This window comes from Haliotis asinina, chromosome 14 (assembly GCF_037392515.1).
Source record: "Haliotis asinina isolate JCU_RB_2024 chromosome 14, JCU_Hal_asi_v2, whole genome shotgun sequence".
Classification (NCBI taxonomy): domain Eukaryota; kingdom Metazoa; phylum Mollusca; class Gastropoda; order Lepetellida; family Haliotidae; genus Haliotis; species Haliotis asinina.
The window spans coordinates 7,396,817-7,423,198 of record NC_090293.1 but is presented as its reverse complement, the minus strand read 5'-3'; the positions used below and the strand labels follow the sequence as shown (position 1 = coordinate 7,423,198).

Genomic DNA, 26,382 nt, shown 5'->3' with positions numbered 1-26,382 from the left:
TGAATAATCGATTCTGGACCAGACAATCCAGTGATCAACAGGATGGACATCGATCTGCGCAACTGGGAACCGATGACATATATGTGAACCAAGTCAGAGCGTCTGACCACTCGATCCCGTTAGTGCGTTTTCATGCAGATGATAACCCTGAAACCCGAGAAAATCTAGACATGGTTCATAGAGGGCACTACCATTGCAGTAGGGGCTAGGCGGACGGAAAACAACATGGTTCCGTTTTATTTTGTCTTCTACCGATCTTCACATATCCCCTAATGACGAGGGTCTCCGGATCCTGATCTCTGTCTCAGTGCTGGACTGGACCAATGGTTCTTTTTGTAATCCTCTTGCGTTTGCACGTGTTGGCGAAGATATGACACAATATGACATGACTGGACTCGTACCATGGATTCGGCTTTTAGCAGAGATTTCTCGTTTAGGAGGCTTACACCCTGTTTTAACAAATGCCCATACGCCCATTGCTTCTAATGGCAGAGTCTGTAGATGTGTTCGAAACAATTACAGTTGACTCGCTTTGGAGGAATGTCAGCTTTTTCATCCGCTGTTTGTGTCAATATACTGCATTTTCGAAAACCGACCCTGTGTGTAAAAATAAGTGTCTTAGTGCCATGCATTCGCACGTGTGTGTGTGTGTGTGTGTGTGTGTGTGTGTGTGCGCGCGCGCGCGTGTCTGACACTGTGTGTTTGCTTGTTTTACAGATATAGCAGCAATATAACAGCGGGGAAATGGACTTCATACACATTTTCCGCATTTGGCGGATCCAACTCGAGTCTTAGGAGTGACGAGCTGTAACGAGAGTTTAATTTTTCGCCGCTTAAGCAATATCCAAGCAATATCACGGCTTCACACATTGTAACCACGTGGGAATTGAATCGTCAGCGTGACGAGCGGATGCATTAACCATGGAACATCCCTAAAATCACAAAAGTCAGACCCGTGAAGATCCGGGGTAGAATAGGCCTTCAGCAACCCATACTTGCTATAAAACGCTACTCTGCCTGCCGCAAGAGGCGACTAACTGGATCGGGTGGTCAGCGCATCGGTTCACAATTGCACAGATCGATGTTCATACTGTTGATCACCGGATTGTCTGGTCCAGACTCGATTATTTACAGACAGTCGCCATATAGCTGGAATATTGTTGAGTACGGCATAAAACTAAACTCATGCACTCACTCACCCACAAATGACAGGCAGTCCCCGAGTTCACAGTGGAGGACGACGCACATGCACATCTATTGATGACACGCCGAGGTTAACGACGAAGTTTTCACGGAAGGAATAACAAACGGTCTAAAGTTTTAGGTGATTGAGAAATGACAATGTCACAACCCAGTTAAAAGCTTTGAAAGTCCCTTTTTTTTTTTTTCATTACACTGAACCAAATATTGAACATACACTTCGTGTACATAAAGTATATAGGAAATAGGACAATCAGAACCAAGTTGATTTCACAAATAAAGAAATGTTCAAGACAAAGTAATACATAAACGACTGTGTAATGGTCACAGAGAAGATAATCATTCGAGGCAAATGCGACTTTAGTTACAGAAGAGCTTGTCTTTGACGAGTTCAGTCGCCCGAGCTTTTGGAAGACAGTCACTGAACAGCGCTAGGTACTTCCCGCATTGTGTGCGTCTCCTGCACACGGACCGGAAGCACGTGGCAAACACGTCTTGCACGTGCTCTTTCCCGCCCTTTCCTGCGAGACAGTGATTGACGTCCGGGTTGGTAAGCATTTCACCGCAGAATGTTGTTGCATGTGGCTTTCTTTGGAGAGGGCACGAGGCGACGGTTTCTGTCAGTGATGTGCAGGAACTGAAAATTGAATATGTGAATATCTCTGTTACCGAGATGATCATAATAAATTCCTCATTTTATCGTTTGTATCTGCAAGGGTTTATCCACATCCTATACAAACACGTTTCCGTCTCAAGCAAATGGCACAGAGCAATTCACTATTTCGTTGATCGTACTGGTACTCTTCAAACTGCAATTCAACTTTTAATTACTTAACATCTAACACACCATGGAGGTGTTCGTAAAGGCAGTATTTCACACGACTCTATTTTAAACTGCACTCAAGCATTTCTTTCAATAAGACTTTCAGCCCTAAGGGAAGCAACCATATCGTTATTTTCAAAATAATTACGTATTTAAATTGCAAAATTGAATAAAAACTTCGAATGATCTGATGCAACGTTGCATTAAAGTTTGACAAACACCAGTAACACCACTTGCAACAGTACGGATCAATTTGTTTGTTTAACGCCATAGTATTCCCGCTATATTTCGCTGGTCCGTAAATAATCGATTCTGACCAGTGATCAACAGCATGAGCATCGATCTACGCAATTGGGATACGATGACGTGTGTCAACCAAGTCAGCAAACCTGACTTTGCTCGTAAGACAAGCATGGTTTCTGAAGATCAGGGGGTCCTTTCACGAAGCATCTTTTACTGAGGTTAACCTTAACTCCCAATCTTTAACATTGCACTAAGGTTACCTTAGTGACTTACGATCACCATAGTGCTTTGTGACAGGATTCCCAGTTCTAACCCGGATCATCACATGTGCCTTGTTGACATACCCAGAAATATTATCAGGATGGTACAATCTGCGTGAGGTCTCATCATTTATGACTCCTGAAATTCCCGAGCAAGTTGGGATGGTAGGGTAGCCCATATGTTAAAGAGTCCAATCGGAGATCGGATTCGATTATCCACATGGTTACAATGTGTCAAGCTTATTTATTGCTAAAGGTGGCGGACACCTAACTTCAGTCATCACTCAAGTTCGTCAACTTCATTCAGTCTTTGCACAAACGAACCATTTTAGTCAAAAGAACAGCAAGATTATTCGCCCAATGGTGAAACAAACATACCCTCCGAAACGACATCCATAAATCGTGCTTTTCTTATGCACGCCACTTCTCAATGCCCTTCAAAGATTATGTTAGTCAGCTTGGTAATTTCTACATACATCTTGGTTCTTATAAACAACTATTTACCAGCTGTACCAATTGTTGCTTTAGCAGATTGTACAAGCAAACTGTATCTGAAACAGAACATAATTGATCAGCATTTCTTTGACCAGGGGGCTATGGGTGGTGTCTTGCACATATTGCAGATAGATGGGCGAGTCCATTTGCAGGTCATTGCAAGGGTCGAGCAATGACCTCGACTGTGACTCAGACAAAGCTCTGCAACATATGTCCTGGACAGGCAATTGTCCATCTTTCATCGACCTCCCTACATAATGGCGTAGATAGTACAACAATAGTTTTCAATACAATCAAATACACTTCGTGAACACTACCACGATATACATCAGGTTATAATTGAAGGAACGTGCCATACTGTAAACGAAGCTGAGGAAGGTATTGTTGTGACTTTCTGACCTACATAGGTCACATCAAATCAAAGCAGGTATGTTCCAGCCGAAGTCATTTCAGGAATGCAAAGGACAATTGGTACCTGGTGCTAAATACAATAAGTGCTTATGGTTGTTTGTTTAACGCCACACTCAGCAATATTCCAGTTGTACAGATGCAGTCCCTTAATAATCGGATAGATCAACAGCATGAGCATTGATCCAAGTAATTGGGATATAGTGACATGTGGTCAACCATGTTAGCGAGCCTGACCACGCGAGTCTAAAGACGTAGTTCACAGTTTGCCCAGATTTTCACGGTAAATGCTTGCGCAATGTTAGGGGCAGAAAATATGATATGTAATGGTGAAAAAATCCTAGTTCCCATAAAAAAATGTTTCACATCCATGCAGTGTAATTACGTGTACACGCACGTTGTCGTAAGTACCAATGACAACCCCGTCCATTGAATATTATTAGCATACATTCACAGTGCACGTTGAGTCATGGGAAATCGTGGAAGTGGGTAAACAAACGATTTTCACAGCCAAACATGGCAAAGACGACCTTGAAATGTTTGAAATGGCAAGAGAAAATGTTGTTACAATGTGTTTTGGTGTTCATCATCTGCGATACAAGCACTCTGATGTCGGCGTCTTAAGATCGGCAGCGACCAACCACATTCTGAAATTCCAGGAGTACGATCAAGTTGGCAAGATAATCAAGTTGGCAAGATAATCAAGTTGGCAAGATAATCATTTTTCTCCCGTTCATCTGAGACATACGGTTCAGACTGCAAGTTTCAGGTATGAACCTTGAATATGGAGGTTCAGTGGTACGTCCCGTCATCAATACGCACTCCTGACAAGATCAAGACAACATCTTAAATTGAGATTACTGGACTTAATCCTCGTTAGAGATGAGTAAAGGTGTCAACTTTAGAGCAGCGATGACCGCGTTTATTGACTTCGGGCGTCGGACGTTCTGCATTCATCGATCGGAATGGGGTAGATCACTACATATCACCTTCTAGTAGAGATTTATGATGCTCATGCTGTTGAGCAGTGGATTGTCGTGACCAGACTCGATTATTTACAGACCTCCGCATATATCTGGAATATTGCTGAGTGCGGCGTAAAACTAAACTCACTCTCGTTCTTTTCGGACATTATGTCACGTCATGTATTGTAGGAGAATACCGATACTCCAAGTGTAAATGTAGACTTCAATAAACACTTAACCATTCCTACCAATCCACTGTGTTGCCAAATGTGTCACATATCGGGCATGTGTTGGGCGAGTGAGTGAGTGAGTGAGTATACTTTTACGCCACCTTTACATGTATTCCAGTAATATCACACCTAAAATAGTCGTCACGCGCTGTACCCATATAGAGAATCAAACCTGGGTCTTCATCGTGGCAATCAAACGCTTTAACCTATTTGCTACTCCACCGTCTCCAGGGCCAATGGAACGTCGTTTGCTCTGACGTCAGATCAACCACTGACGTTGGTCCACAAACCCTTCACACTGCCTTGAGTAGTCATCGAGACCCGTGAAGGTCCCGGGGTAGAATAGGCCTTCAGCAACCCATGTTTGCCACGAAAGGCGACTGTGCGTGTCGTAAGAGGCGATTAACGGGATCGGGTGGTCAGGCTCATTGACTTGGTTGACACATGTCATCGGTTCCCAATCGCGTAGATCGATGCTTATGTTGCTGATCACTGGATTGTCTAGTCTAAACTCGATTTTATACAGACCGCCGCCATACAGCTGGAATATTGCTGAGTGCGGCGTAAAACTAAACTCACTGATACTCACTTGAGTCGTCATCGTAATAAGTAACTGCAGTCTATTTCACATATCACATGTTGCCTCCAAAGTTCTGAGTAGGAATAAACAACAACTAACAACGTCTTACTTGTATTCTGATTGAGACCTTACGTTTGAATTCCGTGCCACGACCCAGCTCATGCAGAACTGCAAGTTGAAATAATGTTTACTGCATAGAAACACTTTCACCTCATGTTTTATGAATGCCCAAATTGATTTTACAGTAACTACAGAACACTTACGGGTATATGTTAGCGTCCGTGTGGTCGACTGGGCTCAGTGCGTACAGCGAAGCTAGAACCAGTTGTAGTGACTGCTGTCGGGTCAGCGAGGAGCTGCCTCGGCCTGACTTCCCGCCACACCGTCCACACAGACCCCGTCTTTCAGTTGACCTGCGGAGCCAGACAGAAGCAGTTACATGATCTGTGTGGGTTGCATCAATCTGGAGATCGGATAGTCCGAGTCTCGCTTACCGGACGTGTCATACAACACACTAAGAGATGCTACGTACTTGTTGCTGACTCAACTCAACAAACAAAACTGCATTACAAATCCCCCAAAATAGTTGAACTAGTATAAGCAGCTTGGCAGCCAATAACAGCACGCATTACGTCATTCCCGAGGATACGGTGGATCTCTTCTTACAGAGACTGTAGGTTCGAATAACAAATTAGTCCACAATAAGTTTGTATGTTTGTCAGCGGCAAACAGTTTCGTGTGCCTTTGACCAAAGGTAATCGTTAGAAGCTGCATTAGCTGTCGTACATAAACTACTGTGATTTAAATTCAGCGCACAACGGATGAGATTCCGTCGTGTCGAGAGTAAGAGGTGGAATCCTCATTTCCAGGCGGGTAGGGAGAGAGCAAAGATCATGAGTAGAGCAATCTTGGACACAATTCGAACCTGTGTCTGAAGACCACGGTACTACAAATAACGCAAGGGTGCAGAGCGAATTCCGGAATCCTTCACCATGTCGTAATTCAGGTACACTAGAGATTGCAATAATTCACTCGCAAAGCTAAATCTGAAGAGTGATATACGTATAAGTGCTGAGTCAAGTAAAATTAATCTTATAATCACCTGCTCCCTTTCGGTCCATTTAACTCCGAACTGTATTTAATATTGTTCTCGAATCGATCCATGACCTCACAAGACATTCCTAAAACTAAAGTTCTAAAGCGAAAGTAAACAGTGTTAAAGCAAGTTACTAATTATTAGTAGTTGTGGACTACATTTATATCATACAGATGAAGAGTTCATGGTCTTTGGAATACATTCCGAAATGATTGGTTGTCAGTAAAATGCGTCAAATTACAACGTACTGAATCATTCCAAGTCACTAATAGAGTTCAGATTGAAACCTGTCCGCAATGTCGAATAGTACATAGTATTATTTCAGTACTTTCTCCTCGCCTACCCGTGAAGGTCCGGGGTAGAATAGGCATTCAGCAATCCATGCTTGCCATAAAACACGACTATGCCTGACTATGAAGGTCATGCTGTTGATCAGTGGATTGTCTGGTCCAGACTCTATTATTTACAGATCCCCGCCATATGGCTGGAATATTGCTGAGTGGGGTGTAAAAATAAATTCACTCTCTTCAACGCACTTTCTCTTGGGCTGTGCGGTGTTTTGACATATGAGATAATGATCGCATCTATTAAAGATACTTTAAAAGGGGGAACGAAATTAAGCACATGTTAATCTCACTTTACGGGCGTCTGGAGAGAGAAGGCTCCGTCATGGGCTCTGTATTTCACATTCAGTTGGCAGAGGGGGATAGTCACTTGGTTGAACCCATCCTCGTCAGTCTGGGTGTTAACACGAAGGTCACGTGCCCCTCGACGGCGCCTTCCGACTGCCTTGTACTGCTGGATTTCTGTAAATACACAATCCTTAATACAGACAGTATAAAACAACAGAAGTGAAAAACAAAATATATCAGGCATATACAGATGAGGTTGGAACGGACAGTTTAACTTTCTGCTAAACTGGCATGGTGGTTTCCAAGGACACGTGCACCGACGACACTGACGACACCGTCGACTCCAGTTCGAGCTGACTGAATTTTCATTGGGGTGAGCTGATAGGTGAAGCCATTCAACAAACGGATCCCCCCACAAAATGAAATTGAGGTCACCTGATTGATCATGTGATCAAACTAAACATGTAGAATGTTTTCAAATAAATATGAGGATTCTTTGACATTAATTTATTACCCTTCGTCAGAAGATGACCCTAGCTACTAGCAAAATTGTGTGAGAGAGTTTGGTTTTACGCCGCACTCAGCAATATTCCAGCTCTATGGGGGCGGTCTGTGAATAATCGAGTCTGGACCAGACAATCCAGTGATCAACAGCATGGGCATCGATATGCACATTCGAAACCGATGACATGTGTCAACCAAGTCAGCGAACCTGACCACCCGATCCCGCTAGTCGCCTCTTACGACAAGCATAGTCGCATTTGTGGCAAGAATGGGTTTCTGAAGACCTATTCTATCCCGGATATTCTCGGCTAGATTGTCGGTGAGAATACTGTTGTAAAAGCAGCATACACATTCTTGCTATAACTTCTACTTTTTTCGGAAGATCAATATTCTAACCCGGACCTTCACGACTGCTACAGGTAAATACTCCCGTGTACTCTAGGCATATAGTGAAATGTTATCGGAGGTCAGATGCAAACAAATGGCCCACAGGGCGAGGTTAGTGAAGTGGTAAACAGCACATCATCTGAACCTAACATCATCTGTTCACTTTATGAGTTACGTCATTAGTGGTATAGACATGTGACTGAAGCGTTCGCTTGACAGGCCGAAAAAACCTGGTTCGACTCCCCACATAGGTACAACGATGGGCATTCACGACATAATATTGCTGGAATATTGTCAATATTGCAGTGTAAAATCATTCACTCCGTCTTGTTCAGGTCAGACTGTTTACAGACCACTGTCACATTGAGGGACAACTGCCTAGAGCGAGAAAACAATAAAACCACACTTACGTTGTATTCTGTTGCCATTGTTGGGACGCTGGCGGTTGTCGACCTCGCTGCTACCTTCCTCAGCGCTACCCTTCCCACCTGTGCTCAGGTGAGTCAAATGGGGATCCTGTAATAATTGCTGAGTTAGTGAGTCCAGAGAAAATGAAGCGCTCTGATTCATCACAGAGTTTCAGCTTTGTGCGATGGAAGTCCATGGGCCCTATCCACAGTGCTTGTAGCATTACGCCATTCGTAAGTAAATGGTGTTGTTTGAGCAAAGACCTGTCGGATCGGGACCTAGGCATTTACTACTTCGGTGAAATCCATAAGGCACGGGAAACGTTGAGATAGCCTAGTGCTTAGAGCGTTCGCTCGTCACGTCGAAGACCCGGGTTCGATTTCCCATATGGATGCAATATGTGAAGCAAATTTCTGTTGTCCCCCAACTGTGATATTGCTGGTATATTGCTAGGAGCGGGGTAAAATTACAATCACTCTCGAGTATGCTGCGGAGGAACGTAGGAACATGCCAGGGTTACTCTATACAGCCGTGGTCAGTGCTTATCCTATTAAAAATAGCTCTATTGATGAAAACATCTAAACTCGTTATCAATGGCATCGTAAAGATGTATCCGGTGAGAGACGTGACTGTCTGGCGTTATAAGGAAGAAAACCTTTCAAAATTGATTTTATTAGAATCTATTACCAGAGCAGTAATAATGGCGTTACATATCGAAATAAATCTTCAGTACTGGTGATTCCCGTAGATGTTTAAATGTTTGAAAAAGTTTCGTTTGAAAAAATACGCTGGAATGTGCCTTAAATTCTGATTCATGTCGTGCTGAACAAATGATCATCTTTGTAACGTGCACGTTCGGTTTCAAGTTCAGTATTGTTAGCAGCCCACATGCAGTTCTTCAGCAACAGCTACGTAATTACAAGTGGACTTGGAGATGGGGGCCAGATTTAAGCTAAGCGACCTTTCAGTTGAACCAATCTTCCGGTACCGGGCTCTTTTTGCTGATGCGTTCGTAGTCCTAAGAATTCCTAAGTTTGAATTAGCTTGAATGTAGCCAGATTGTTAAGAGTGGGCTTAGGAGTTCGTAATGCTACGAACGTTTAGAGAATACCTAGCCAAATCAAGTAAATATATTTGGCGATATTCAACTGTAGCTTATACTCACGTTGAAACCCTTTCCGTTGATTGTTGTCGTGAAGATTGTAGATGGGGTCGACACAGAGATTTCTACTTGGTTTTCATAGGAAATGTCGGAATTATTTTGCCTGCCTGAGAACTTGGCCCGCCCGGTGATGAACACCCGGCACCCTCGCATATTCCGTCTGCTTGGGGGCGTGGTCAAATCCGCAAGCACGTGGTTACACGGAAGTGGAAGAGTAAACGTTTCACCTTTGAAGTTGGTCACGTGGGGATCGCCATACATCGTGCAGAGGCAAGTCGTGCTGTTTAAAATACAAACCGTTCTCGATTAGTTACCTTTAGACACAACATGGAACAAAGGGTGTACATTAGTATAATTTAAGATCTGACTGACGCTCCCGAACAGTCTTACAAAAAGGTCTCCCTGGAGTGAAGTGGACTTTACGCTCATTATCAAGATTATTACACTTATGTAGGTATTCAGGCGTGTGCATATGTGCATGCGTTTATGCCGCTCAGTGTGCCCTTTGCACCAGTTCGAGCCCGGTCAACTACAGAGTCAACAATTTGTACGGATATGCCACCATGAGACAGCAAAGCTACCCCGACACGACTTGTTTGATCCCTTAAATATCAAACACAAGGCATGAAAACAACAAGCAGCTTGTTTTAACGGTTTTCCGTGTGATCGGGGTCGAAGTGACACGATAACTCTCCGGGCGATTGCTGTCTGATATACAGAGAAATGCACAATGGTGGGTATTGACATGTATAATAGTTACCTGGGTCGGCGCACTGGACACGTCCATCTCCGACTTTGCCCCGAGGACAATAACATTTGCCCTGGCCTCTGTCACAAACCAGCCCAGGGAAGTTGATGCACTTGTGGTGTCCACATTGTCGGTTACCTTGACCGGGGTTTGGAGGTCTTTGGGGGTGTCCTTGATCTGGTTTTTGTGGTCTTTGGAGGTGTCCTTGACCTGGGTTTTGTGGTCTTTGGAGGTGTCCTTGACCTCCGCCTCCTGCGCCATAGCCAGGGCTTCCTTTACCATGACTTTGACGGGAAGGATTCTGCAATTGCTGCTGTCCTTGCCAGCTCTTCTGATTGCCAACCTGTTTCCGCTGTTGCAATAGACTCGGACTGATTCTTTCACCAGGACCTGGTTGAGATAGCAACGGCGTATTTGTAATAATTATCGTACTGCTGCCATAAAGGTTGAGTTGAGTTTGCATCCATTACCATTTTCAGGCCATGGCCCAAAAGAGTTTAGCTTTATAAATGTATATTTTAATTTCACGACCATGCAGTAATACAAAAGCAAGCAATGTCGTTATTCTCCCTATGAAACTACAATTTGGAATATAGGTCAACTTCCCTTAGGAAATTTACGATCAGGTGCCCACTTCATCAAGTCTCGATTGACAACTCAAGTAGGTAATAATATGTATGTTAGGTCTGAGCCGTGCGTTTTTCCTCGACGATACTTGCCGAGGATATAGACGGCAGCTGAATTATTTAATTTCAACACACACCACAATTGGTTGTCGGTTTGTGAAGGGTTATAGCGACTATTTTGGAAGTGAACGGTAAGGTAAAGGTCGTCAGTGGTAAATAGACTTATGACGCCTTTGTAACTGTCGATGAGGTCAAAGTATGTTGCCTATCATCCTGCTGCAGTGTCACTGTAGCCATATTTAGTCGGTCTCACTCAAGCCAGTGTCGAAGCTCTGCTCTGTGTTAAAACGGTGTACCTTTTTTGTAGGTTCTCGTCCATAAGTCCTTCAGCATAAGTGATTCAGCACAGTATTGCTTATGGTAATGTAGGTCGAGGAGGTAATGACGGCTTCAGAGCAGTAGAGGTCCCCAGTTAACAATGTACGATACTGAAAGCTGTACGTAATACCTGACTCACTCAGCCTATGAAGATCCAGGTGAGAACTGGTCTTTAGCGACCCATGCATGTCGTATGAGGCATGTAACGAGATCGGGTGTTACCCCTCTCTAATTGTGTACATCGATGCGTAAGTAGTTGATCACTGGATTGTCTGGTCCAGACTCGATTATTTACAGACCGCCGCCATAAATCTTGAATATTACTGAGTGCGTCGTTAAGCAAGAATCAACCAGCGGCCCGTTGCACAAAGCTCTCGTAGGCCTAAGATCTCGTACGTTTTCTCGTGGCAATCGTATCCCCTATACTGTAACATAGGCAGAAGGAATGCTATGAGAAAATTGCGAGATTTTAGGCTTATGAGCGCTTTGTGAAACGAGTCCCAGCCTCTCACTGGGCCGTACTATCTCACACAACTCACGTAAAGCTTCACACAGACATAAGAGCAGGATGTGCTCCAGCAGCAGTATCAGCACCGTCCCCTTCATCCTCATCTTTATCCTCCGTCGCAAAAGTCCTGGGCACACACAACTATATATACACGCCTTATCATACTGGTCAATACACAGTAATCCCCACTTATCGTTCATGATGACGGATTTCTACCCTGTGACGTATTGTGGTGATAGGATGTCAATGTGGGCAATCACACTGACTTATGAATATTAGTTTAGCACACTGATGGTCAATAAAGAGAAAAATGCAAAAAGTGATTTGACATAGATCATGTTTCTGAGGTAACACCTGATCGTATTTCACAGCGGGAAATATTGGTTTAAAGATTAAAATTAACTAATGTTGATAGCAGATATTAATTTCATCAAACGCTCAGTCGTGTGAGACATTTTGATATATGGACCTGTGTGCCTAAATGTTCTGTTTTGCTGACAAAGAATTTAAGAGCCCTTGATCATAATTTGTACCACCCGCTCCCGTGTTAGTTCAGGCGAACGCTTGACTTGCCTCAGCGTGTGTTTGTGACGGGTGTCACAGGTGAGTCAGAATGCGCCCACCTTTTCTAGAACATCTGGTATCACAAGGGAATGATGAAAAAATATTTTGGTTTCAAGGATCATTTATGTACATTTATGTCATGGCCGCCCAGAAGGTTAACAGTCACGAAACCTCAGACATATACCCATCCTAGACAGATTAACCCATATACACCTTGTGGACTAGGTGGTCTGCCTCTTAACAAGTCTTGCTGATGTGGTGTCCCAGGAGGCAAGTTCTATCCAGTGCTGAAATAACGAAACAGAGACTGCTAAATAGTACTTTCTGCACTGGAATTTCTGCATTCGAAATCTGCAGCTGTTTGCAAGGCATTAGAACTCGGAAGGAACATATTGAAAAACATATTCAAACCAGAGCTGAGACCGAAACAGAGACTGCTAAATAGCGCTTTCTGCACTGGAATTTCTGCATTCGAAATCTGCAGCTGTTTGCAAGGCATTAGAACTCGGAAGGAACATATTGAAAAGCATATTCAAACCAGAGTTCCTCATGGAGCTGAGTGCACATAGATACTGATCCTGTGGCTGGGGTATTTAAGACCTATACAGCTGTCAGTGATATCAGTTTCTGTTATGAGGTTGATCGTTAGTATTGTTAATTTTGTTCCTGTTTGCCTGGATGGTCATGAAAAGTATTGGAATCTAAAGTTACATTACAGCATTGTTACATTTTCAATGACACGCAGTGATATATCACTGCGGTTCAACGCGGTTTTATTTTCAAACTACTCACGATACTATATCTGCCCCATGTGCCCCAACCGCCTAGCTTGGGATTGGTGTCCTTGTTTGCCTGCGTAACCGACGCAGTATAGCAGTGTCACGTGACACATATCTGTTCGCTAGCAGGAAGACGGGGAGTTTACAGTGGAGCTTTACAGCATCCTAACTGCGATGTACGCTTTCAAAACATTGTTGGAACTCTGTCAGGTAGGAACATAAACATATTCAGTGCATTTACCCCAAAAAATCCACAGGAATCTTCATTATAACCATTATTTCATAGGCGTTTAATCATCCATCTAATCTCTGCATGGCATATTGTCCAGAGCCATTCCATGGCCCAGTGAACGATCGATAGGTGGCTAGGAGAGTTACGTTACTAACGATTCGGGAGCTTGCCCACATCTGTATAGGTCATGAGGTTAGACCAGCATGTCAATTCTGCAACGACGAGTCTCCTAGATGGGTCAGGGAAGACGTGCAGGGTTCAGTCGTTAACCACTTTACTGAAGGTCAGGCGCACCGGTACTGATAAACATAGAACCAGCCAGGAGCAACAAGCACGCCGTTTACAACAGCTGTTGGTGGTGTACATGTACATTGAATATTCCCTAATCACAAGCAATTTTGACGGGGATCAGAGTCACTTGTACCATCTCATCATTATGTTTGTATGATTCACAATTTGTCCAACACACAGTACACCGAATAAACGCAATTCTCTAGTCTCGCTACATTCCCAACGGAATGAAGATTAAAAAATGACACGACACGCTCTGTTTATACCATACGGGATAGCTTACACAGGCTAGAAACAATATACAGCTACAGGCATGTAGCAGCCGCGTAGCTAGCCCGATAAGTTGCAAAGCTTTACATTTTAATGTATAATAGTATTACAGGATGTATGCACTGTATACAATGTATTCCCTAGTGTATAAAATGTATTGCCTAGTACTGAAGGTATTTCCCCGTATAAAAAGAGATGCATTTCCCTGTAATGAATGTATTACCCTGCATATAAAGTATTTCCCTGTGTAGAAAGCATTCCCCTGAAAACAATGTATTCATGGAACGAATTCCCTTCTATAAGGTTATCCTAATGTCCTAATGTATATACTAAATGCAGGTGAAGAAAGGTCACGCTGACCTCGTTCTTATGAGTGTGTAAGGGTTAGAGTATTGTTTTATCACACTTGGCATACATTTCTATAGTAGCTGTTAAAAAACTGGCGTAAGAACGTCACGTCCGAAACAACACGTCCGGATGAAACCTAACGGAGTTGGAACACACAGAACATATACGTACAGTCTAACATCCACAACAAGAACAGGCCTGTCAGGGTTGAGACGGGCTGACGACGAGGGGACATATCAGATGTAGAAAAATATATACGATCGTATGTCTTTACAGGCCTGACGTCATTGATTTGTCCCACATTCGCTGTTAGTTTCTGATTAGGGTGGTATGATCTACTACAGCAAGGACCATACGGAGCTTCACTCATGACACTTCCTGGTGTTAGATTAGTGTGATAGTAAGTGAGTGAGTTAGTGTGAGGGTGTGTGAGTCTGCGGTACAAGCATGGACTGTGAGACACTAGCCGCGAGTCTGGTTCGGTGGTAAATAGAGGATACTAAACGACATTCCTTCTAATACCATGTTTATTAAACGAGTCAGTGGTATCAGACGTGCGAAGTTTATTACTCGCCAACATCAATTGATAGAGATTGCCGACGGGGTGAAGACTCCCAGCTTTTGCAAGTCAAAGATGGTCTAGTACCACTGCAGCGGCGTCATAATTGTGACGTCATAACTGTTAACCCATGGATGCCGAGTTTTTTTCAGGCGCACAGTTTCGTAAGCCGCGGTAAGGTTTGAAAAGCGAACTATGTGCGAGAATTGCGCTCGAGTGGTCCTGGATCTGCGTACGGATAAAATTACACAGAAATGTAGAATATTTAATTTCCTATCCGTTGGCATACATATATCGGCGACTACCTCAGTGGTTTGAGAAATAAACACTGCTAAATGGTATCCAAAACTTTTGTATGCGTTAAAATCCAGTAAATTTCTCCGGCTTTTTATCGAGCACCAGTAAAAGCACTCAGCTACGATTTTTTTAATTCGTCATCTTTACGAAAAGTGTGAGCGAAGAAAATTCAGTCTGATGTCTGAACGACATAAGTGTATATGAAATGGCTTTATGAGCTAATACACAACGTTATACGTTTAACATTAAAAATAGCCCGCAACAAATGTCAAAAATCGATTTTCCGCTATGAGACGTCATGCACGTATAAAGATAACGGGGTATAACTAAGCTATGCTTTACCCTAGGCCAATGTAACCCAGATCACATGGAGACATTTTGCTGTGGATACGGATAGTATATTTTCGTTTTGTTTTGTTCACAGTGAACCAAACTATCCCAATACAAAGTTACCCAATGAGAGCGGATACCTTTCGATAGTTTCACAGTTTGTAAGCCAAGATGCCAAAATGAATGTACTACATGAGAAAGCCTATTTGGATTGCCTTTTCTTAGTTCTTAGATTCCCATATTCTCCTGTTTGTGTAGATGTATTTTGAGGAATTTTGTATCATTATTAACAGACACATGATCAAATGTAATGAAATAACTGAAAATAATGCGACATTTTAGTTGACGTCATGACGTGTTTTGTGCATTTTGTGACGTCGGAGAAAGATGACACTGATTTGCTAGTTAGTATATACCTAACCTAATTTCCACTGAATGTGTAAGAGGTCTCGGCTTCTATGTCAGAATTCAACACTTGTTAGACAAAATATAAAATGAATTGTCTTACCATTGAAATAGTACTAGTGTTCTGAATATATCAACAATTAGACTCAATTGAGTTTCTTTATTCGGTATAAAGGCCAGCGGCCCGAGTACAACGTAATACGAAAAATATCATCATAATGACAGATGGGAGTTCCTGAGTAGTAGAGCTTCCTTAATCAGTCTTGCAATGTTCAACATAATGTTTATCTTATTACATGTTGAAGGAGTTTTAAACTTGAACATCGTGGGTGGATTGCAATAATATCTTGGTATATATTTTCATCTGAGATGGTCATACAATGGACATTTTAGAAGGAAGTGGTGTTCATCTTCTATACAACCTAGCGCACAAGATGCACATAATCTATTACAGCGGACGATGCCGCACCGTCTACCAATATTGACCATGAAAGAGAGCTCACATATACATAATAGACATGAAAGCCTTCTGTATTCTCTTTCTGGGGTAGCACACAAATAATATTCAGTTGACAATAGAGATTTATATTCCTTATAATTACAAAATTGCTTGAATCACAAATTCTAGAGTACCAATTTTGTTTACAATCTTTAAGTCTCTGTACAAAATTACATCTAGTTTTCTCTGCAAACCAACAACACTGTCATCAAAAAGACACAAGTCATCAGCGTAAAATGACAATAATCTATCTATAAATTCTTGACCAACAAAAATACCCCTAACAATAGATTTATACAACATATTTTCACGTTCTACCACAAATAATGAGAAAAGCAAAGACTGAACATACATCCCTATTTCACGCCGCTCAGCGTATCAAAATAATTGGATACTGAAGAATTTGTTATTTTAACAGCAGATTTTGAATACGTATCAAACAAGACATTGAATATTTACCATGAAAACGACCATTGGTCTTTGTAAGATACCTTTGTACTAAGCATTGTAAAACAAAAATGTTGTCCAAAGCGCTGCAACCAGCTCTAAACCCTGCTTGTGATTCAGGCAGCTGTTCATACAAAGAACAGAACAGAACAGAACAGAGTTAGTCTCTTATTCAAAATATATGTGAATACTTTTCTCTTAATATAGGTAAGTGTTTTGCCTCTATAATTATAGAGTTTTAGGGTGTTTCAAATATATATGCTCCTGGCCATGCCAGCTGGAACTACAAGGCAGATAGGACAACCCTCCATGGACTCTCATACCACACTGTTCTGCACCACAAGTTATACAGGAACTTAGTTTAGAGACAACGTTGTCTACACTCATTACAACATCACTTGTAAGGTCATAAATACCATAGGATGACAGTTCACACATGAGTCTACCTGCATACTCTTTTATCTTTTCATCCTTCCATTTAAGTTTAAGAACAGGAATGTCTTCATTGTCTTTCACGTCAACTTTATCACAATGGGTTTTCATTCGAAAGGTCAGTACTATCGGCAGATGGTCCGATTCGCATCGAGTATCAACCTGAAAGTCATGAACTGTACCAAACAAATCCGAGGAACATAGGCAATAATCAACAAGGCTGGTGCCAGTGGCAGTATAACATGTCATATCACCGTTAGCATCAGATTCACGTCGGTCAATGAATGAACAATAGAGGTCTATTGAATCAGTAGCATAAGAATTGACAACGTAATCTTTACTTTTCCTGTGTGTTTGAAAACTGTCAGAGATGTTTTCCATATCTTCGAGAATCGGGATGTATTTATCATCATCGCGCAGAATATAGTCTCTCAGGTTCACAGTCCTCGCATTCGGATCACCCATGATGATATACCGTGTGTCCGAAACATTAATGTCGGATAAAGACGACAATAAGCAGTGTTCCATACAGTCTAATCCTTTCAGCACTCTTGGATCACTCTTTAATGATGAATTTACTGGATGAATGTAAACACAACCAAATAAAATGGTGTGTGATGTTCCACAAGGCGTTTCATCAAAAAGTATGAAAATACAATCAACAAAACTATTCCAAACAAGAGTTACATACTTATTGATAGTTGGATGAACACATATAGCAGTGGCCCCTCTACTGTTAAATTCCCTTTGGTTAATAAACACGTCATTCTGTGGAAAGGCTGATTGTATCGCATCAATGCTTACATTGTTCCAGATTTCAACAAATCCAGTGCTGTCGAAACGCAAACAATATCTAATGAAATCGTCATCAATCAGTTTATATTTTAGTCCACAAACATTCCAGGTAATAAATTTGGACTCGGAGCTAGAGTCATCAACAGGTAAACACTGGGCCCGGCCACCCCGCTGGTCGGTCACGTGACACGTGATTTCACGTGCACTCGTTTCTCGATCGATACCCGGCTTGCGTCCTCGTTTTAACGTGAGCGTAAACATCGTCTTCAACGTATAACTTTTCAAAACAAAGTTGTGCTTTAATAAGACGGTTTTACCATGCATCTTGCTGTGAGCAACACGTGCACCTGTCTGGCATCAATTTAGCGTAAATGAAAATTTCACAACACCTGAATATTCATTAAATATTCATTTAGGATATAAACTTTCCTTCATATCACTATGTAATAATTTCTCTTCAAAGGTATGCAATGAAAGATACAAAGAGATCTCGCTTTTTAGTATGGAACTTAGAACATAGACGTAAGGTCTGTCCACATTCAGACATGACCCGGTTCATATTTTCTTAAACAATTTTCGTATAAATATTGACTTAGATATCTTGCCATGAAAGTATGTTTTAATCGAATTTGAATTGACTTTATTGTCGAAAACATGAATCATAAAACGTTTTCGACAAACTCGCACCTGGTCAATCAAGTTTCATAATTGGTTTGTCTATAAAAACGACACAAACCAATGCAATGAACAAGACAATTCTTTAAATATGTTTGCCTATACATTTCATAAAATGTACAAATCATTTTCATTAATATTATTCGTTTTACTTATAAGATTGAATTATATATCGCTGCAGCTGTTTACTTACCTGTTCATATGAAACTGCAATGCTTGTGCCGAAGTACTGAATATTGTACAGGAACCAAAGCACATGTTGCAGTAACGGCTACGTGTGATCTTCAAACACTTTTGTAGAGGCTCAAAATGTGGTATAGCACACTCACTGAGTCAATTTCCCATGTAAATATTATTCAAACAATCAAAAATTTCAAAGAATAAAAACGCATATCTTATATCCACATATGGTATGGTGTTGATCATGGATATATCTAGATCCTGAAATTATTTTCATGAAAAAGTATCTAACGATACGCAAAATATACATCACAAAACTGAAAGTACAATCGGAATGATATGGTTATTGTGTTTACTTTTGTTCAAACGACCTTCACCTCAAAGAAATTGCCTAATATGCGCAACAACGTCGACTCATGGCATCACTACCAAACACCGATTTCTTTGAAAATGGTGGCTTCGCTGACAAGGGTACTCAGGAGTTTGTGAGGACTCTTTCCTTGATTCGGGGATCCTTTCTACATAAATGTGAGATGTAAGTAATCAGAACTATTCTTACTATCTGGTTATATGTTTTTATCGTTTACATTGTAAATGACGGAAGAAGCCAGGAAAGCCGATAAGTACCATTGTCGTTCTGCGTGATTTTGCGTCAGTCTTGGCTTCACGCTGCCAGGAAACTTTGACAGTTTCTTATGAATTATCAGATGATTGCTTGTATCTGTTTTTAATTTGCTATTTCTTGCTACGATACTCCTCCCCTGAATATTCTAAGCGTATTGAGCCATTGTAAGCAATGATTACATGTCTGAATGTTGGAAAATTTCCGAAAATGCTTCGTAGGCAGTGTAAACTCGGACATTTTTCTTTGTTTGCATTTCAAATAAACGCAGTCTTTCGAGCACAACGTCTGTTTTCATACCCAGTATCTTTCGTTTCGTTTTTTCTAGACAGTTGGTATTGGTGACAAAGACCATTTGCAATTTTATTCTAAAATGTGTGGGGAATTCAATGATGCATTTGTCGCATCCAACTATAAAAAATACGTGATGTAATGGGCGTCTCAATACCGGCCTTCTCGAAACATGATTTTGGAAACAAGTTGCTGTATCCAATATGGCGGAAAACATCCCAACCGATTCTGGGTTCGTCGGTGACGTTTTCGTATTATCATTACTGGTTACATGAAAATTTGATATCAGTGATCATTAATATGCCATTTTTTAAAATTCAATATGTTATGTAGCATCCGCATGTGAGCGCGTGACATGACTGCATCACATAGAAGGGGTTGTTCAGATACACACGATTGGCAGTTGGTATCGCATCAGCTCCAGCGATATTTCAGGCAGCCATGGACCAAGTATTGAAAGGACTTGATAAAGTTTTGTGCCAAGTATTTTTTTTTGGTGATTCTGTGAAGTACCTTGGGACATGTGATTGACGGAAATGGTTTGCATACAAGTCAGGACAGAGCAGAAGTTGTACAAGATGCACCAAGGCCGGAAAATTATCTCAGCTTAGCTTCGTTCCTGCTTGGGTGCAGTTTACTACTATGGGCGTTTCATGAGAAATTTGTCACCAGTCCTTCACCGTTTGAATGACCTGTTGAGGAAGGACAGGTAGTGGGTTTGGTCCTCCCAATATGAGACAGCATTCAACAAATGCAAAGCTATGACCGCCAGTTCTGTGTCATAATGATCCTTCACGTCCATTACGGCTAGCGTGTGACGCCTCTTCATATGGTGTTGGGGCTGTGTTGTCACATGGGATTTGGGAATGAGAGTTGTCATTCCCATGAAGATGAGGGAACATGCGTGTTAAAAGAACTACACATGGGCCATTTGGGGTAGTGAAGATGAAATCAGTAGCCAGGAGCTATATACGGTGGACTGGTATTGACATTGATATTGAGGGTATCGCCAGGACATGCTCAGCATGCCAAAGTAATCAGTCCAATCCATCGTCTGCAACAGTGCGGCCATGGTCGTGACCATCACACCCTTGGCATCGTATTCATATGCACTTTGCTGGTCCATTTATAGGTCACGTTCTAATTGATTATGAATGCATATTCCAAATGGCCAGAAATAATCATCATGAAGTGTACAGCTTCAGAAGCTACATTGAAGGAAGTGAGAAAACTGTTTGCCCAGTTTGGGTTGTCCCATCAGTTAGTGACTGATAATGGACCATAATTTGTTTCAAATCACAGCAAAAGTAAGCTGGTTTCCGGAACACTGAAACCGAGAAGAAACGTCATGGAAACCAACATTTCCAGTTGGTTTCCAGGGAGTTTCCTGTAGTTTCAATGTGGTTTCCATGCAACTGAAACTGCACCATTTCAGGATGGTTTCCAGTTCGTTTCATTACCCACTCCTCCAAGCGGGATCCAGTTGGTTTCCATGTACGAGTTTATTGTAGGTTTCAACCTGGTTTCCATGTATGAGTTTATTGTAGGTTTCAACCTGGTTTCCATGTATGAGTTTATTGTAGGTTTCAACCTGGTTTCCATGTATGAGTTTATTGTAGGTTTCAACCCGGTTTCCGTGTTGTAGTTTCCAACCTATTTTAATACCTAGTTTCCATGAACTGAAACTTGCTCCTGCCGGCCCTTTACCCGGTACCCGGTCCATGTTGTTTCATGTCTCACATGTAGCAAATCAGGTATTTTATGCAATTGCATAATGGTAAAAGGCTTCAGGATGACAAATAACAGAATAAAACTCAAATTCATTAAAACTTTATTTATATTCAACAATCTGTTTGTAAACAAATAATATTCGGAATATTCAAATTAGTAAATGAAACAAAACCAAGGGTATAATTAGCAGGGAGCATAGAATATTTTTCTTAAAAACATCAATGTAGATCAGCCCATATCACTTGGCTTCCTAGTTTGAGAAATGTTAGCTCTTTCCCCAAGAGAGGAAGAACTGTGTGCTTCTTCTCCTCCGGCCAGTCAATCGTTTCACAGCATTCATGCTTTCCAGCTTCTGAAAGTTAGAAAACAAACTATCAGTACAAATAAGCATTCGTCAGCGATATCCATGGCTAGAGAAAAGAAAACTGTCAAACATTGCTTGAGGTGAAATACACTGAACCCCATGTCCAATAAGCGAAGAGCTCAGAAAATATAAACTGAGCATTTGACATCAAAAGTGACCAAAGTTTCAATAACAGCTTATTGATATATGATAGATCGCAGAGACATAAAGAAATTCTCCTTTGAAAGCCATAATTTATTTTCTGAATGTTATTTACAAAACACATTATGCGTATAGAACTAGGATTTATCCGTTATTGTGAAAAGACATGTTTTGTTAACCAATAATGTGGAGTCATTCAGGCAGACAAGCTATGAATATGGGGTCACAAACATACACTGCAGCATAATATGTGCTATTTAAAACTTTTTAAGCTGTTTATTTCAAAGGAAAAGTTGGACTTTTTAAACGGTCCATTTTGAAGTTTCTTGAATGTACATAGAAAAAATCCAAATTAACTTGATATTTTAAAGGTTTCCTTTAAATTTTTAATCTCTGCAAAATGTAAAATGACTAGAATACGTTTACTTACACTGAACTTTTAGCCGTTCTTTGCGTACAAGCCGTGGGCCTCTGTTTTCCCCACACCTTCTTAAGTGATCCGTCTTGTTCATCCAAACCCATCAAAAAGCTTCTGAAAGGAGACATGTGCATGATGCATAACTATAAGTGAAACATGTTTCCAGTTTGCGGTTACAAGAATAGTGACATGCACCATGCATTTTTACTGATTCCTAGGATTTACATTATTTGGTTATGTTGTATGTACATTATGTACTGGACGGTTCAGGTTATACATACCTTTTGTATGTCAAAATGAGTTGGTCCTGGCTGCCTTCTTCAGTTTTTCCAACACTGCCTTCCTTTATGCTGGAAACGTAGAAATGCATCGATTAAAAAAAGTCAGGAACTTGTCATATTGCACTCTTGATAACAATAAAGTGTCGAATAAAAAGAATAAATATCAATTTGCAAAGTGTAGAATATGCTAGAGGGAAAAAATCCAGGTCAACAAATTCTGTGGGTCTAACATAATTCACATTTCTTCATTCAGAGTTCGTTAAATCTTGATATGATAAGCATAACACTACTTACACAGATGGCAAACCTAAATTATCTCATAAATCAATAATATAAAAATAGTCAATATTAGTTTGAAAACATTGTGAAATTTCACTCAAACAATGCACCAAATCTGGTCAGAGAATCCCTAGCCTATAAATGCAAAATGACTCACTATCCCCAACTACATTGTTTTCAATGGTGCAAATATCAAAAGCAATATGAAAAGGATTTCGTAAATAAATATTCGTATTTATAAATATGTTTGAAGTTATTTTGAGTCGTAACAAGCACATTAGCAATAATATACTACAGATATTTGTGATATATTTTTTTCTTGTAAAGATAGTTTTTCATTTATTAACACAATGAACCATTTTAATCGTGTGTGAGCTGATCCAAATCACAGTATGATTGAGTTCTTGAATTAACCGAGTGCTGAGTGAAGGAAGCCATCTCTCTTGCTAAGAATTCGACACGCATTTGTTTACCGAGGTCCATCAAGTATAGCCATTTATAGCCATTCGTCCTTTCACCATTTGCATGTTTAGTACGGTTATTGTGAAGTTTGTGTGCATGGTAGTTGGAATATGATGCTTCATTACATTATGAATAAACAAGAATGTGAAGGAACAAAGTATATCGTTTGTTCTTGTATCATTAGTTTGTAGCCACATTTAATATTGTGATATCCACCGAATGATGCGTCAAGAATTTACTTTTGCTGTCTTTTTCATCTAAGCAATGATATGAATCTGCTTTTCCTTCCTCAGGCACATTCAGATTGAATTATAACAGTCAGGAATGGAAACTAACACATGACCATAGCTTCGTGTCAGTTTCCATCACCGGAGCTTAGAGTATCCATTATGGATTCTATTTGGAAACTGAATTCACTGAATGGATACCAACTGGATGTCAGGATGGCAAAACATTACACATTTAATGTTACTTAGCTCAAAACAGCGCAATGGAAACCAACATGAAACTGCTTTTATGTTGGTTTCCATTTAGTGAGATCTGAGAATTGCAAATTCCACATATGGAAACCAACAAGAAACCCCCGAACTTAGTTTCATTTTGGTTTCCATTTAGAGAATTACCAAAATGACAGATTCCAAAATGGAATCTAGTTGGAAACTCAGTTAATGAGTTTCAGGGAATGGAAACTAACAGCTGGATTCCGCAATTACCCACATTACGGATGGTTTCCAGGTTTCTGGAAACCAAGTTATTTTTCTAGTGAGTGAGTTTGAAGCATTCCTGAAGAGTAATAGAGTTAAGCATGTTTTGTCTGCTCCCTACCATCCAGCAACGGATGGTCAGACTGAAAGACTGGTACAACCCTTCAAACAGTCCATGAGAGCATCTGAAAATGGTGATGGAAATGTTGGAATGAAAGTTCCTGTTAGCATACAGGGCTGCTCCTCACTGTGTCACAAATGAAACACCAGCCAAGTTATTCTTGAGACGGGAACTGAGAACGAAATTGGATTTGTTAAATCCGGACATTCAGTCAGCTATGTCAACAAAGTTGTTGCGTCAAAGTGATAATGTGTCATAGACCAGACAAGCAGATGGTAAGTGTGGGTGAGAGACTATCTGGTGCAGATAAATGAGTACCAGGACAAGTTACGGCTCAGCATGGTGAGAGACATAAGGATTTCGATTTCATGTGGGTAATGGGCAGCGTCGCAGACACATCGACCAATTGCAATCCAGACAGGAACGCGATGTTAGCTTCAAACTGAGTCTGGTTTACCAGGGAGGGGTGCAGCACCGAAGAGAGACTTTAATCATGCTAGTGGTTCGTGTGGCGAGACGAGCTCATTTGAGCCAGTGCTTCAGCCCACTCTCAGACGCTCGAACTGGACAATCCGTCCTCCACACTGAACTTGTACTTAGGGAACGTATAAAGTGATTGTGGACTCTAAATATTACTGGATTGGTCATTGAACTTTAAATTTCCCTCCTATTAAAGTTTTGCCCTTTTGATTAAAGTAAGTCACAACACACGCAAAGGCTATTCAATTGTTAAAGTGGAAAAAAACAAGAGAACACAGACTCAAAAACGGATAATTGAATCTGACATCATTTTTGCCACTGATCAAATTGGGAAAGCAGAGAGTTCACAACGTACTTTCTCTTCGCGGAATTAGAGCACCGTGCCACCACACATATTCTACCACTAATGCATTAAATTCGCATTTATGTCATCGAGTATAGATCGCTGTTATTTCTAATCCAAAGGTATTGGCCACGGTACACTGACAGAATAAACGTGAAATAGGCCATTATCACTAAGACGCTAATGATCCTGTCAACTTTGTCACCGAACTGGAGCATTTGGAGTAATTACACCGTGAACAAACAGACAGAGTTGTTTTATGTTCGGCCGATCTGACGTTATTGTGTTATGAATAACGAACGTCCTCTTCCTAACACAATGGTGATGGTGTAATCGATGGCACATGCTACAAGTGTCCATATGCATGACACAGTTACATCACTCACTCTCGTTAAACTGAAACATACCTTCCATGTCTCAGGCACCGTGTGCAGCGTTCGATAACTGTCTAACAAAGTACAGTTAGTGTGCCGAAGGCTCGACTTGTGAGTAAAGGAGAAGTTGCACCATTGTACTTACTAACATTGTATCAAGACGTTGCAATTCGCCGTGCAGAGTACAGTCCCTTGGGAATGTCCGAAGAATTATCGTGGTGTCGAATTTCAAATTTGCAAAATTACGTTTCTTGCTTTGTGTGCACCATGTTAACACGCATGCGTTCGGGAGCTGATATGTGATTTCCTTGAACACCCTGGTAAAGCTTTCATTCAGTGTGTGAGAGAGGTATGATAGAGATGAAACGATATCCTTTAATGACTTTGAATTTGAAACTGAAAGTGTCCTTATTTCTAAATTTTGTAAAAGGTGAAATTACAAACTACCGCCGACGGGTCATTGCACTCTTTTACAATATTCTTTCCTGTTGGAGGGGTACAGAGATGGAAGCGAGTGATAGAAAGTGTGTGTGTGTGTGTGTGTGTGTGTGTGTGTGTGTTGGGGGGGGGGGGTTAGGGGCAGTTACATGTGTATGTGTACAGTTATGTTTAGTTTACAATCAACCATTCAATTAAATCGACTGAGATGAAGTTCCCTCTGCTTTTCAGTGAAGTTTCGGAATGGCCCGCACCGACCTTGAACATGTGACAGCGCCTGAAAGTTAGTGGATGTTGACTGATGTTTCGATATCTACAGAATACATTACACTTCACACAATGACGGGTCACTAGCGACAGCGACCGCTTTCAAGCAGCCAAGAAAGTAGCCGGCATTGGTGCTCCTGATGTGAAATATATCAGGTTTCAATTGTAGAGCAGCAAATCTGTTTCTTCAATATTCACAGGTAAGAATATTTAATTTTTGGTGCACATTATGTTCAGTAATCTAAAGTAAACACTTCTGGCAGTTACGCAGGTTGTTTCTGTGATGAAACCATGCGGACACTGTGAACGC

The 26,382-nt window shown here is 41.1% G+C and overlaps 2 protein-coding genes across 2 annotated transcripts in view; one reads left to right on the top strand and one right to left on the bottom strand.

The window, feature by feature from the left end:
* Nucleotides 1-1,355: 1,355 nt before the first annotated feature.
* LOC137261888 (uncharacterized) lies at nucleotides 1,356-11,773 on the bottom strand. The gene is made up of 7 exons (XM_067799693.1): nucleotides 11,685-11,773; nucleotides 10,154-10,531; nucleotides 9,397-9,673; nucleotides 8,234-8,339; nucleotides 6,938-7,106; nucleotides 5,468-5,617; nucleotides 1,356-1,837 (listed from the first exon to the last, which is right to left on the bottom strand). The coding sequence occupies exons 2-7, from the start codon at nucleotides 10,207-10,209 to the stop codon at nucleotides 1,561-1,563; spliced, it is 1,035 nt and encodes a 344-aa protein (XP_067655794.1). The 5' UTR covers nucleotides 10,210-10,531; nucleotides 11,685-11,773; the 3' UTR covers nucleotides 1,356-1,560.
* Nucleotides 11,774-13,098: 1,325 nt separating this feature from the next.
* Nucleotides 13,099-26,382, top strand: part of LOC137261266 (ankyrin repeat domain-containing protein 17-like) — a 28,050-nt gene continuing 14,766 nt past the window's right edge. Inside the window, exons 1-2 of the mRNA XM_067798988.1 lie at nucleotides 13,099-13,206; nucleotides 26,037-26,272. The gene's annotated coding sequence lies outside the window, so the exon portion shown is untranslated. The remainder of the gene's footprint in view (nucleotides 13,207-26,036; nucleotides 26,273-26,382) is intronic.

Excerpts from the sequence above, each read along its gene's own strand:
- LOC137261888 (XM_067799693.1), bottom strand. The coding sequence starts at position 10,209 with ATGTTATTGTCCTCGGGGCAAAGTCGGAGATGGACGTGTCCAGTGCGC. Across the intron at positions 9,674-10,153 it reads TGTCCAGTGCGCCGACCCAG|CACGACTTGCCTCTGCACGA; the intron begins GTAACTATTATA and ends TATTTTAAACAG. Across the intron at positions 8,340-9,396 it reads TCAACGGAAAGGGTTTCAAC|GATCCCCATTTGACTCACCT; the intron begins GTGAGTATAAGC and ends CAATTATTACAG.